The sequence below is a fragment of the Lepidochelys olivacea genome (genome assembly GCF_965140295.1).
Source record: "Lepidochelys olivacea isolate rLepOli2 genome assembly, chromosome: 20".
NCBI lineage: Eukaryota > Metazoa > Chordata > Testudines > Cheloniidae > Lepidochelys > Lepidochelys olivacea.
Window position 1 is genome coordinate 8,820,260 of NC_140430.1, and position 13,439 is coordinate 8,833,698.

The 13,439-nt window shown below is 62.6% G+C and overlaps 1 protein-coding gene across 4 annotated transcripts in view; it reads left to right on the top strand.

Moving 5' to 3' along the window:
- The window catches only part of CAMSAP3 (calmodulin regulated spectrin associated protein family member 3), a 36,284-nt gene that overhangs the window by 18,524 nt on the left and 4,321 nt on the right, over positions 1-13,439 (top strand). Inside the window, exons 3-14 of one of the 4 annotated variants that reach the window (XM_084610488.1) lie at positions 411-545; positions 801-911; positions 1,635-1,667; positions 2,999-3,046; positions 4,963-5,101; positions 5,422-5,561; positions 6,276-6,369; positions 6,910-6,961; positions 8,244-8,320; positions 9,612-9,687; positions 10,144-12,001; positions 13,246-13,382. In XM_084610488.1, coding sequence (XP_084466614.1) covers positions 411-545; positions 801-911; positions 1,635-1,667; positions 2,999-3,046; positions 4,963-5,101; positions 5,422-5,561; positions 6,276-6,369; positions 6,910-6,961; positions 8,244-8,320; positions 9,612-9,687; positions 10,144-12,001; positions 13,246-13,382 — 2,900 coding nt within the window. The remainder of the gene's footprint in view (positions 1-410; positions 546-800; positions 912-1,634; positions 1,668-2,998; positions 3,047-4,962; positions 5,102-5,421; positions 5,562-6,275; positions 6,370-6,909; positions 6,962-8,243; positions 8,321-9,611; positions 9,688-10,143; positions 12,002-13,245; positions 13,383-13,439) is intronic. The other 3 variants (XM_084610490.1, XM_084610489.1, XM_084610491.1) reach the window with 3 other exon arrangements.

The following is a 13,439-nucleotide window of genomic DNA, read 5'->3' on the forward strand; positions in this document are numbered from 1 at the left end:
TTAGTGGCTCCAGCTGGCTAATCCAACAGCCCCGGGTGCTGGGGAGCCCTGTTGCTCTCCTGGTGGGGGGAGAAGAGTCACTAGCCCCATGTTGATGAGGGGGAAACGGAGGCACAGAGGCTGAAGGGGTTTGCCTGAGGGGACACAGCCAGTCAGGGGCATGTTAGGAGGGGCTGGTGTGTGTGTGGGGAATTTCTGGGTTGGACCCAGCTGTGGGCCTGGCAGAGAGGGATGCTCTCTGGAGTGGGTCATGAGGTTGGGATGCATAGCAGGCGAGGATGTGTCTGACAGTTCTGTCTCTCCATGGGGGGCTGGGGCAGGGTCTCTGGCCAGGATAGCATGCTGGGGTGGGGGCAGGGGCTGGTGATGGGGTCTCGGGGGCAGTGTCTGATGGTCCATTCTCCCTGCAGGGTGCACACCTGGCAGTGATTGACTCCTTGATGATAGCCTTTGCTGTGGAATCCACCCACTTGCTGAGCACCCCCCCGGGCACTGATCTGGGTACTGGTTCCTGGGAGCAGAAGCTCCTCTGCTGGGTGGACACGGTACGATATTGGGGGAACTGTGAGGGGAGCCATGGCCCCTGGTGCTCCCTAACTTTGGGATGCTTGTTCCCAGGACACTGCTTTGAGTGGGCACCCCCATCTGACACTGGGAGTGGTCTCCTTCCACCCTAGAGACTCTGGCCCTCGAGCCCCTGTCGAGCTACCCTCTTCCTGTAGTATTGGGGGGAGGGGCTCTCTCCAGGCTGGGGGGCTCTCCCTGCTCCAGCACAGACTAATCTGTCCCTACCCCCACAGGTGAACCGCAAGTTGCAGGAGAGCACAGAGCGTGAGGGCTCGCAGCAGCCAGCACCTGGCACAGAGGGCCAGGGCCAGGGCCAGGCCCAGCCCCCAACAAGCGGCCCCAAGGTGGGTCTGTCTAGCACTGTGCTGAGGTCTTCCTATGGGGGGAATGAGGGGGTTTGTGTGGGACCCTCTAACTCGAAGCAGGGTGAGTGGGCAGGGCCACTGCACCATGGTGGGTGGTGTGGTGGGGCCATGGGGTATTCCCGGGGCTTGGTGGCATTAACTCCTTCAGGGAGGGGCTGTGGCTGGTCTCTGGAGGCCATGGATGAACCTATCCCCAGGGGATACCTGCCCTCTCCTGCCCTGCTGGGAGAGGGGGGTCCCCCACTGTCCATCCTCAAGTCTGCTGCTGAATGTCCCCTTCTTGGCTGTGCTCTCTCTATCTGTGTGTGTGTTGGGGGTGCGGGGGGGATTCTGTGTGCTCTGACCTCCTGGGGGTGATGGATCCTAGTCTCTCTGCTCCCCTCTCACCCCATGCTTCCCCCTCTGGGTGGTGCTCCCTGTGCTGCCCTGGTGGCTGCTGGGTAAGCAAGGGGCAGCTTCGTGCTTGGGGATGAGCAGAGGTGGGGGGCATTTCCATGCCCCCCTCCTGCACTCAGGGGAGGGAGCTCCCCTCCCCCACTGCTGGGCATGCAGTCTGCCCTCCCTTGCTGTGGTGCTGCCCTGGGGCAGCTGGCGTGACCCCTGCGTGGCTGCCCGTGGGCCCATGCAGGTTCGCTGTGTGACTCTTCTCTTCTGCGTCTCTCTCTCCTCCTTCCTGTGGCCTTTCTCCTTCCTCTGCGTCAGTGTCCCACCAGGTGGTACTGGAAACTGGTTCCTGTAAGTGGGTGGTTTATTTACTCTCCCCTCCCCCGTGTCAACTCTGATGACCGGGGCTGTGTCCTGCCAGCGCTGCTGGATGTGGGTCTGCATGCCAGGAGACCCCCCCCCACCCTGAGCAAAGGATGCTGGGGCCCCCCAGCACTGTGGGAAGGATGTCCCCTGTGGGGGGAAGGGAGAGGAGGGTGGCAAGCCCAAGGACACTGGGAAGGATGGCCCCTGTGTGGGGAGTTGTGGTGGTGGGGAGGCGGCAGGCCCCAGAGCACTGTGAGAAGGATGGCCCCTGTGTGGGTGGTGGTGGAGAGGTGGCAGGCCCAAGGGCACTGTGTGGGGGACAGCCCCAGTGAGGGGTGATGAGGAGAGGCCCCAGCATTGAGGGAAGTTCCTACTCTGGAAGGGGTGGTGGCCCAGAGCATTGTGGGAGGGTGCCTGGGCGTGGCCCATGGGGGGGGGGGGGAGTGCTGGGTCTCCTGGATGCCATCCTGTCCCTTGGGGGTGTGGGGCAGCAGCCTCAATGGTCTGGGTGGGGATCTCTTGGGTGGTGAGTCTGCTGGGCTCAGAGCAGAAGATGCCCCGTAGACCCCATTGTGGGGGATTTCTGCTCGGGGGTGGTGCCTGTCTCTTGAGGCCAGCAGATGGTGGTGAATGCATCCCAGCATCCTTTGCTCACCCCCCCCCCCCCATGCATCCCCTTCTTTGGTCTCTTAGCTTCTTACACACAGGTCTGTGGCATCTGCCCTGCTGAGAAAAGCCGGAGGGCAGGGGTGGGAAATCCCCACCTGGTGGCTGGGAAGGGAGGAGCATTGCCTGGTTCTTGCCAGGTTCAGGATCCATGGGCGGGGAGGGTCAGGTAAGGGTATATAGGACTGTCCAGCCTGTGACCCTAAAATGTACCCTATGGCTTCACTGGGGAGAGTTGGGTTCAGTAATGGGCTAAGAGACCCAGGAGTGGGGGAGTCAGACAGCCAATCAAAAGCAGCATGCTGGTCACATGACATCCCCCCCTTCTCTTTTCTTGCTCTTATCCCCCCCTAGGGGTTAGGGTCCCCAGCGCTCTGGGGTCCTGGCTATGAGCAGGAGGGTGCCCACCCCACAGGGTTAGGTTAGAACTGGGTTTGAGGGGTGCCCCACAGTCTAGTTGGGCTATAGGGAGGCATCTGTGCATGTTAGGAGAGGGCCACCCTGGGGTGGTGCCCCAGAAGGTAGGGCTGTAGAGTGGCGCCCCCCACAGGCCTGGCCAGGCAGCAGCTCCCTCCCTGTGGCGCTCTCTCTGGCAGCCGCTGGGCCCCCGCATTGACAAGGCTTTCTCTTTCCTTTGCTGTTGCATCCAGCATGCCATCGCTTTTTGTTTGAAGGAGTCGGGGAGTAAACCTCCTGTGGTAACGTATCACTCAATGCCTGTGCCCGCTGCTGCGTCTGCCACACCCACGGAGCTTAGTTTTGTTCTGTTCCATCCCCTGCCCAGGGGGCTGGTTATTCCTCCTGCAATGCCTCTGCCCCCAGCCCATCTCCCCGCAGCAGCAGGCATTGCCCATGCTGGCAGGTTTGGAAGTGCAGTGGCCTCCGGGCCTGATGGGGTGGCATGAGTGACAGGGGCATCACTTGCTATAGGGCAATGGGGGCAGCTCCCCCAGACCTTGGTTTGCCCCCACCAACTTTTCATAGGTCTGTGCTCTGCTACGTCACTCCCCGCCAACTTTGCAGGGTACAATAGAGTCACATGTAACAGGTCTATGCTAAGGCAGCTTTGCCCCCCAAAGGCTGCCCCTGGCGAGCGATAGGGGTTTTTGGACAGGCCTAGCGACATGGTGCCATCTAGTGGCTGCAGCCCACCCCGTGGCCAAGAGCATGTATCTCGCCATGGGGGTCCCTCCTAGTGCAGAAGGTCCCAGGTTTTCATTCCCTGTGCTGGCATACGCACCACTGTGCCCCCACCCCTCTTGGGTTAGATATGGGGTGGCCCAGGTGTTGAACAGCCCCAGAGGAGCTGCCTGAAGCTGTGGATAGGAAGCCCTGCGTCTGACTGGAGTGTCCATCGCCACCTCTGCTAGGGAACTGTGAGCCCCATGGACTCTGCTTTCCACCAACAGGCCTGCCATTGCAAGGGAGCAGCACAGGATGGATTGCACCCCCAGCCTATGTCAGGCAGGTGGGGGAGTCTGGTTCACAGGCCCGTGGGGCCACTGGGCTGTAATGGAGCAGCTGGTGGCTCCTGGACCAGACAGCACCTGCATTCCGATAGGGTCGCCTGACCCCCGCCTCTGTTGGGGTCCTGCAGCATCTGGGCCCTGGTGTGTTGCTGGGGGCAGGGATTCCCCATGCAATGTTGTTGGGGGTGGGGGGACTCTCCCTCCCCAGTCCCTGCCAGGGGTTCATTGCAGCAGGAATAACAGGGCATCCCACAACTCCCCCCTCCCCCCCTCCTTTTTCATGCCTTCCCGAGGCTGGCTGTCTGGCCCGCTGGCCGTTTGTCTCTGTTGGATGTGCCCCTTCCCTGCTGTGGTTGCACGCTCGTGTGTGCCCGTCCCTGTGCCAGGCTGTTGGCTGTTGTCTCGTCTCCTGTGCTCGAGTGGCAAGTGTTGCCGTGACCTCAGGGCAAGATGGGAAGGGGCATCCTGTTCACCCAGCTGGGGCCTCTCGGTGCAGGGGTCCTGGCCCAGAGCGGGGGCCCTCAGCTAGTCTTTCCTGTTTTCCTCCCTCCATGCCAGGCCTGTGGGGTAGTAGGGCAGCCCTAGACTGAGGGGCAGGGGCAGGGCTATTACTTTGAGCTGCCCCCAAACTCCTTCCTCCCCATGGTGAGCAGGGGGTGCTCTATCCTGTATGTGTGGGGGTGGCATTCCCAGGTCACAGCTCATCCTGGTTGCTCTGCCCCATGGGATCCCAGCCACAGCCCCCCTGCCCTGAGGGAGCCTGGTCCCTCCCAGCATGAAGTTTGTTCCTGATGCCCATATTGGAGAGGGGGCAGTGTTGGGATGAGTGGACCTTTCTCAGTGGGGTGCTGGGGGCATGGGGAAGAAGATCCCTGGAAAGGGGAACCCAAGGCTGGGTGTGAATGGGGGCATTAGTGGTCTGCTGAGCCAGAGACCCCCATGGGGAGCGGGGGCTGGGAGAACAGGGAGTCTGTAGCCAGCATGCTGGGGACAGCTGGAGTGATGGGAGGGGGTAGGGTTACTAGGCAGTGAGGTCCCCTGACCTGTGAGGGTGGCGGGTAGAGCAGAGGGGTCTGCAATGCCACTGTCTTTTAATTCCCCCCCTCCCCCAAAGCTGTTCACCCCCCTCTCTCTGCTCTGGGCAGATCCGGTACCGGAAGGACAAGGTGCTGCCCAAACAGACTCCCTGCTTCACATCTGTCATGGGCATGAAGGACTTGGCCAATGGGGGTGCCATCGCCGCCACCATCCACTATTACTGCCCTGATGTGGTGCGTCTGGAGGGTGAGTTCAAATCCAGGGCTGGACGAAGGATGGGGTGCCAGGCAGTGATGGGTTGGCAGCCTGGGGGCTGTGCTGGGGGGGCAGTCCCTGGGGCCAGGAGGGGCAGGGTGGGGAGCCTGGCTGGGGAGGGGTACGTCTGGCAGGGGTGGACCCTGGGGCAGGGGTGGGGTGCCTGGCTGGGGAGGGGTAGGTTTGGGGAGGTGCAGTCCCTCGGAGAGGTAGGAGATAGGTCGGGAGGCAGTCTTTGGGGAGGGGCAGGGGTGAGGAGCCTCGCCGGGGGGGCAGTCCCCGGGGCAGCACTCATGCCCCACTCCCTGCAGACGTGTGCTTGAAGGAGACCATGTCAGTGGCCGACAGCCTCTACAACCTGCAGCTCATCCAGGAATTCTGCACCAAGTACCTGGGCAGCTGCTGCCCCCTGGCATTGGAGGACCTGCTCTATGTGCCCCCAGTGCTGAGGGTGAGTGGGATGGGGGGGCCTGAGCCAAGGTGTCCCCAGCATGTGGGCAATGCCCTGTGCAAGGGAGACTTGCCTGGGTGGTGGTGTGGTGGGAAAGGTTCATCATGCCCCAGGTGGTGTGGGAGCTTGGGGCGGGGGGGGGTCATGCCATTGGGGTCGGGGAATTTGTTGAGGGGAGCCATGGGTGCTTGCGTGCAGTGGGGTGCCTGGCTCACACTCACCCTGGGAGGACACCCCTCCTGTCCTGGTGCAAACTTTGGGGCCAGGTTAAACATAACCATAAAGCTCTTGGCTCCGGAGTCCTGGGGAACTCTGCCCATCTCTCTCTGACTGCAGCCCCATCAGCTTGCGCCCCTTGCTCTCCACTGAGGCGGAAGGGTGCAGATTAGCCAGCCTGGCGGAACAGCCCGGCTTGGTCCTAATGAGGCCTTGGCCGTCACCTCCAGCTGCTCTAATTGGTGCTGTGAAGCCTGGCACAAAGGGCCGTCTCTGGGCTGCGCACAGGACTGGTGCCCCCAGCCAGGGGGACTGTGTGCCCTGGAGTCCCTTGATCTGGGAGGGGGGCACCCTGCTCCTCCTGATGGTCTGCACACACCCTGGGAGGGGTATGCGGAGTCCATCCTCTCTCTCCTGGCTAGGGGGTGCCTTGGGGTGGGAGGTCTCATTGCTTTGGCCCCTTCGGAGCATGTGAGCATCTGTTCTACACCCCTGCAGATCAACATTGGGGTGTTCCTGGCTGAGCTCTTCCTGTGCTTCGAGGTGCTCAAGCCAGACTTTGTGCGCCCCAAGGAGCTGGGGGGACTCAAAGGTACCAAGGGGCTGACCTAAGTTTGGGAGGGAGGGGTTCTCTTCTCCCCCAGCCATCACCCTGGGGCAAAGCTGCCTCTAATCCCTCCCCTCTGGCTGGCACTAGACACCTGCCCCCGATCACAGTTGGGTGCAGGGGGGGCTGGAGTGCCCTGTTTGAAAGGGGCAGATAATCTCCTGCCTGGGGTCCAGCACAGGAAGTCATGCTGACTGACCGCTTCTGGGACGTGGGGGGGTGGGGGGGTTCATTGTATTCCCCAGCCATGGGGGACTTCCCCTTCCAGCCGCCTTGCCCCGGCTGTAGCTGCTGTTCCCTGGCCAAGGTTGGGGTGGGGGAGGAGTGGGAGTGGAGCATGCTGGGAGCTGGCTCAGCCCAGCCCCAGAACAAAGGCCCTTGTGTCGGCAAAGCCCTTTGAAGGACCTTGGCTGCCATTCAGGTCGGGGCTGGGGGGCTGGCAGCATGGCCAGGGCGGACGCCGCCTATGCCCGTCCCTGAGGAGTGGCTGGGGGCAGAGACTCACGCTCTGTGTCTGCCTTCCAGATCCGCCTGCTGTGAGCAACTCCCTGGCGCCCAGCAGTGGGAACAGCAACAGGTGAGTCTTGCGCCCCTGTGGCCTGGCCTGGCAGGCAGGTCCTGCTGGGGTACCCTAGGAGCTGGTGAGTGAGGGGCCAGGTCTGCTCTGTGCTGGCCCCATCGCCCCAGTGTGGGGCTAGGGGGTGCTGTGCTGCAGGGGCTCTGCAGGGGGCGCTCTCACCTGCCAGTCAGTGCTGGCCCCAGTGTGGCACTAGAGGGTGCTCTCGCCAGGTCACTCCTGTCTGACCAGACTGGTAGCACTGGGTCATTCCCTCCCGCTGAGCTCTTGATGACTCTTCCATATCTGGTGGGTCTTGGACCAGCCTCCCCTTCATGGTCCCTTGGGGGCCCGCAGCTGGGTCAGCAGAGGTATTGTGGAGCCTGACCCCTCTTCACCCCCTTGGTGCGGGGGAGGTTCCTCCGGGCTGTGCTGGGGGGCTGGAGTCTCTGCAGCACCTACCTGCTGGGATGCCAGTTTCCAGGCCCTGGCTGGGCTCGTGCGGATGCCCTGACTCACCTGCCAGCTTAAATAGCACCTGGGCGGGATCAGCTCTGACCCACCAGGTGGACCCCTGCAGCCACTGGTTTGTCCCCCCTCCAGGGGCAGCAAGTGTATCATGATTGGGGAGGAGAGCGGTAAGGGGGCAATTTCCTCCTCCGCCCAGGAAGAGAAACATTCAGTGGGGATGAGAGACTGGGCTGCCCCTCCCCCAAAAGAAAAACCAACACCCCCACCCCCAACAATTGGATTTTTTTTAAATTAAGTGGGTTCCCCCCCCAACCTGTGTCTCTGCAGAGAAGGATATTGGCTCAAAACAGCTGTGGGGGTCCCTGGCAGAGCCCTCCCAGAGCTGGGTATTGAATCCAGGGGTCCTGGCTCCCCGCTCCTACTCTAACTACTAGCCCCCACTCCATTCCAGAAGCTGGGGATAGGACCCAGGAGTCCTGACTCATGAATCACAGCTGACTGGAGCTTCAGTTCCTGAACTCCTGCCAGGGCAGAACTTGAATGAAATTAATTTTGTAAAATTCAGTCTGAGTCTGACTGGCTTCTGCCCCAGATCACTGCCCCTACCAGTCTTTGACCTAGGCAGAGCTCCCCCTGGTGGACACCTCAGTGTGACACACCATGTGCCCCATACCCAAAGCCAGGAGTCCACTGGTGGGCTGGCACAGGGTGCCTGTGGGTTGCTGCTCAGCCATCTCCTCTGGGGCCAGGTGATGCTGAGCTGGCACCTGTGGGCTCAGGTGTGGGAGGAAATGAGGGGCATATGTGATCTCGTGTGCGGTCTCTCTCACAGTGGTTCCCCGGTGTTCAGCTTCCTACACCCGCTCCTGCCAGGCGGGCAGCCGCAGTCGCCGCTCAGAGGCTCGCTAGGTGAGATGCCCTGCCCTCTACGGGGGATGGGGTCAGGGAAGGCTCCAGCTATTGCTGGGGCTGTGTGGGGTTCAGGCCTGGTCTGACCTCAGACTGGTGCACACTCTCCTGAACGAAGCCTGCTGTCTGCGAAGGCCCCCAGCTAGGGGGTATGTGTGTGTGGGGGGTGGGGGGGACAGACCTCCAGGCCCACCCTGCTTCATCTGGACCTGAACCCCTTGAGTTGGCATTCAGGGCCCTGCACTGCCCCTGGACACAGAAGGGTATAGAGAGGGGCATCGTAACCCCCCAGCCCAGGTCCCTATAGACCCAGTCCCTGCCCCAATCCATCGTGGAGGGGGCTGGGGAAAGCTCTGGCTCCCTCTGGGAGGGGGGCAGAGGGTGGAGCTGTGGGGTTCCTTGGGGGGTGGGGGTGGATGGTTCTGAGCTGCCTGGGGTGGGGGCTGGATCTGAGCCATCCTGGAGGGCTGGCAGGGTGGGGTCCCAGGATGTATAAGTAGGGGCATAGCGAGCAGATCGAGGGACGTGATCGTTCCCCTCTATTCGACATTGGTGAGGCCTCATCTGGAGTACTGTGTCCAGTTTTGGGCCCCACACTTCAAGAAGGATGTGGATAAATTGGAGAGAGTCCAGCGAAGGGCAACAAAAATGATTAGGGGACTGGAACACATGAGTTATGAGGAGAGGCTGAGGGAGCTGGGATTGTTTAGCCTGCAGAAGAGAAGAATGAGGGGGGATTTGATAGCTGCTTTCAACTACCTGAAAGGGGGTTCCAAAGAGGATGGCTCTAGACTGTTCTCAATGGTAGCAGATGACAGAATGAGGAGTAATGGTCTCCAGTTGCAGTGGGGGAGGTTTAGATTGGATATTAGGAAGAACTTTTTCACTAAGAGGGTGGTGAAACACTGGAATGCGTTACCTAGGGAGGTGGTAGAATCTCCTTCCTTAGAGGTTTTTAAGGTCAGGCTTGACAAAGCCCTGGCTGGGATGATTTAACTGGGAATTGGTCCTGCTTTGAGCAGGGGGTTGGACTAGATGACCTTCTGGGGTCCCTTCCAACCCTGATATTCTATGATTCTATGATTCTATGATGTTTGGGTGGAACTGAGCTGTTCTGTGAGGTCCCTAAATGGTTTTGCATCACGAGCTATGGGCCATCTGAGAGGGCAGGGTCCTGAGGGTTGGGGTGCTCTGGGCTGTCACAGCAGGGGGTTGGTGTGAGGTCCCAGGGCCTTGGGGGGGCTCCAGGCTGTCTGGGGGGGTTCTGTGTGACTGTATCATTGCGCCCCAGGTTCCATGCACCACTCTACCTCAATGTCCCATGTGGAGGGCGGATTTGGCAAATCCTGGAGCAAGAAACAGCTGAGGTGAGGCAGGAGGGGGCAGTGCGAGTGGGTGGGGAGCACTGCAGGTGTGGGGGCTGGGCCATGGTTCCTTGGGATCTCTGTGGTGAGGGGCCTGTACCCACTGAGTATGGGGATTTGGTTGTTGAGCCCTAACCCTCTCCCCACAGCCTCCCTCCCCCCTGCTTTCCATGCAAGGGGTTGGAGTGGGGATGGGGATATGGGAGGCGGGGCCTTCCCCCAGCTCAGCCCTTCTCACCCCCAGGTCTGTGCAGGGGCCAGGGCTGGCACATGTGGGGGGGGGGGGTACTGTCCCTTTCTGCGGGCATGGCTTGTTTCTGCACAGCCAGACTCTGGCCCCCTGCTGTCCTTGCAGCCATCTGTGCTCTGTGCAGGGGGCGGGGCCTGTTCCCCTCTGAGGTGGGCATGGTGGGGCAGGGCCTGTCCCTGCCCAGCCCCTCACCCCTCCTTTCCCTGCAGCCACCCACTGTCACAGGCCGTGTCGTTCAGCATCCCCTTTGGGCTGGACAGCGACGTGGACATAGTGATGGGGAACCCCGTGGGCATGCTGCGCTCCATCAGCTCAGACAGCCTGGCACCTGTGCCCACCTGCCTGGCCAGCTCCTCTGGCCCGCCCCCTGAGGACGCCGCCCAGAGGCTGGCCAAGGACGAGGCCCCCAATGGGCTGGTGGCGCCGCACCGGACGGTGCATAAGGTGGCGCTGTCTGCCAAGGGGGTTGCGGAGCGCGAGGGCCCCCCAGTGGAGAACGGGCTGGCAGACGGGTACCCTGACCTGCCCACCATTGAGGAGGCCCTGCAGATCATCCACAGCAGTGAGCGCCTGCACCCTGAGGGGGCGGCCGACGGCTTCTACCTGCATTCGCCAGAGCCCCCCAAGCCCCCCCGGGCACCAGAGCCCACGCCAGCACTGGCTGTCTACCGCTTCCACAGCGGGCCTCCCAATGGGCGTGCTGAGGGCCCCACCCCACCTGGAGACGGCAGCCTGGACTCGGACGCCGAGGACCCCGCCCACCCGCCTGGCACCAAGGACGACACCTCCTCGGGCCTGAGCTCGCTGAGCTCCCAGCCCGACAGCGCGGGCTCCTCGGGCGCCGGCGTGCGCATGACCAGCTTTGCCGAGCGCAAGAAGAAGCTGACAGCCCCCGAGGGCAAGGCCTTGCAGAAGAGCACTGGTGAGAGCTCGGAGGTGGGTGCTGTGCCCCCCGAGGACAGCCCTGGCCGCAGCCCTGCCCTGAGCTCCGAGATGAACCAGTTGGGCGCTCGGCTGGAGGAGAAGCGGCGCGCCATTGAGGCGCAGAAGAAGCGCATCGAGGCCATATTTGCCAAGCACCGCCAGCGGCTGGGCAAGAGCGCCTTCCTGCAGCTCAAGCGCAGGGATGGGGGGGGAGAGGAGGAGGAGGAGGAGGACAGGGAGGAGGGGGAGGCCAAGCTGTCGCTGGAGGAGCGGCTGGCCCGGCTGGAGGCAGAGGACGCGGGGGGCGGCCCGCAGGCGCAGGCCGAGGAGGAGGGCCCAGGCCAGGGCCACCTGGAGAAGCAGGTGACGTTCTCGCCAGAGATCAAGGGGGCCCCCCTGGACGAGAACCTGGGCGATTACAACCGGGCTGTGGCCAAGCTGAACACGGCGCTGAGCTCCCTGCAGCTGGACATGCAGCGCCTGAGCCAGCAGCAGCAGCGCCTGCTCCAGGAGAAGAAGCCCAGCCAGGCCTGGGTCATCCCGGCCCCCAAGGGCCCCGCCCCGCGGGCCAGCCGGGAATTCGTGCCACCCCGCTCCATGGAGCTCTCGTCCTCCTCGCCTTCGCCCTCCCGTAAGCCCCCTGTCCCTGCCGCGCCCTGCTCGCCCCAACCAGCCCCCAAGAAGGCTGCCCCCACACCCCCCAAGAGTCCCAAGCATGCCCGGCCCGTGGAGCTGAAGCTGCCCCCGCTGACCCGGGTGCTGACGCCCCCCCACAATGTGGACACCCTGCCCCATCTGCGCAAGTTCTCGCCCAGCCAGGTGCCCGTGCAGACCCGTTCCTCCATCTACTTCTCGGAGGAGGCACCTGGGCCGGAGCAGCTGCTTGACTCCCCTGAGCTGGAGACCCAGGGCAACCTGCGCCCTGTGGCCTCCGTGGTGCCACAGAGCGGGGTGGGCAGTGCCCGGGTGTCCGGGGACGGCACCAGCGATGTGTCCTCACCGGGTGAGCGGCGGAGCAGCCTCATTGAGATCCCGCTGTCCAGCCTCCAGGCTGAGGAGGGCGACAGGGATGACTCGCTGGAGGAGTCGCTGACCGAGGTGCTGGACATGGAGCCACGGGCCGGCCTGGGCTTCTTCTTCAAGGTGAGAGCCAGGCCACATGGGACAGAGCCATGCACCCCGCTGCCCCAGGGTACCCCTCCCACGGCCCATCGCTGTACTGCCTGCCAGAGCCTGTCTTGGCCACAACCTGCCATCCTGTCACAGGAGCCCCTGGATTGGGAGTGTTCTGCTTTGGGGAGGGGGGTGCAGGGAATGGGACATGGGGCCTTTCCCCTCTAGGGGTGCTGTCATCTGAACCAGCCAGTTTCCCAGTGCTGGGTTCTGTGGGGTTCCCTCCCTCCCAGGCTCCCTTGGGTCACAGCCAACTTCTTCCTGTAGGGAAATCCTAGGGCTGCTGTTTTTGGGTCCCTGCCTCCCCCAGGTGCCCTCTCTGAGCAGGCTCCTCCCCCAGGATCTGCAGCAGGGGGCTGGCTGGGATGCAGTCCTGCCCGTCTGGTGCCATGGCATCGACCGGTGTCTTGGCAGGGTGCGGCTGTGGGTCGCTCCTGCCCCAGTGGGCCATATGGGGGCAGTGCTATGGGATGTCGGCTCAGCTGTACAGTTAACCCTTTGGAGTCTCCCACGATGAGTCTATTGTCTAGAACACATGACATTATGGAGGGATGGGGGTGTAGGGTCCATGGGAGTTGGGCACCTCAGAATCTTTATGGCTCTGGGTCTAGCTATTGTCTTTTTTTTTTATTAACTCCCACATGCTGGGGCTGCATGGGGGACGCTGCAGGGGGTTAACTGACCTGAGAGCAGCAAGGGGACCTGGGTCTCACGCTGCCATCCGGGTCTCACAAGCCATAGCTGTAGGACTGCCTAGGAAATGACTCGTTCCCCTGGGGAACTCCTTGCCTCAGGATAGTGCCCAGGGCAGGAGCTTAGCTGGCTCTGAGGATTAGATATTGGTCTGGGTAACACCACTGCTGTTACAGGCCTGGATGGTCAGTATTTGCCCCTGAGCAGGGTGGCTTCCTGCCCCTCCCTCTGAAGCAGCAGGTTAGTGGCCCAGCTTGGCTGTGGGCTGGGATAGCTGGGCCCTGCCCTCAGCTGCGTGGCTTGCTGAGGCCAGTGGAGCTGGTGAGGGGCTGGGGGGTGCTGGGATACCCAGGGTGCACTAAGGCTTGTTCTGGCTTCATGGGGATGTGCCCTCGCTCCCTGCCCTTGCTGGAGCTGTGCCAGTGCTCCACGTGCCTGGGCCTGCTGTGTGCCCACATGCCGCCCATCGCTGCTGCCGGCGGACCCTGGCCCTCCCGCTCACTAGCTCCGTCCCTGCCCAGGACGACGAGAAGCCGGAGGACGAGATGGCCCAGAAGCGGGCCAGCCTGCTGGAGCGCCAGGCGCGGCGCAATGAGGAGGCGCGGCAGCGGAAGCAGTGGCTGGAGGCTGAGAAGGAGCAGAAGGAGGAGGCAGCCAGGTGGGGGGTAGGGGCCCATGTTGGGTGGCACCCAGGGGGGTGGAAGCTGGTGCCAGG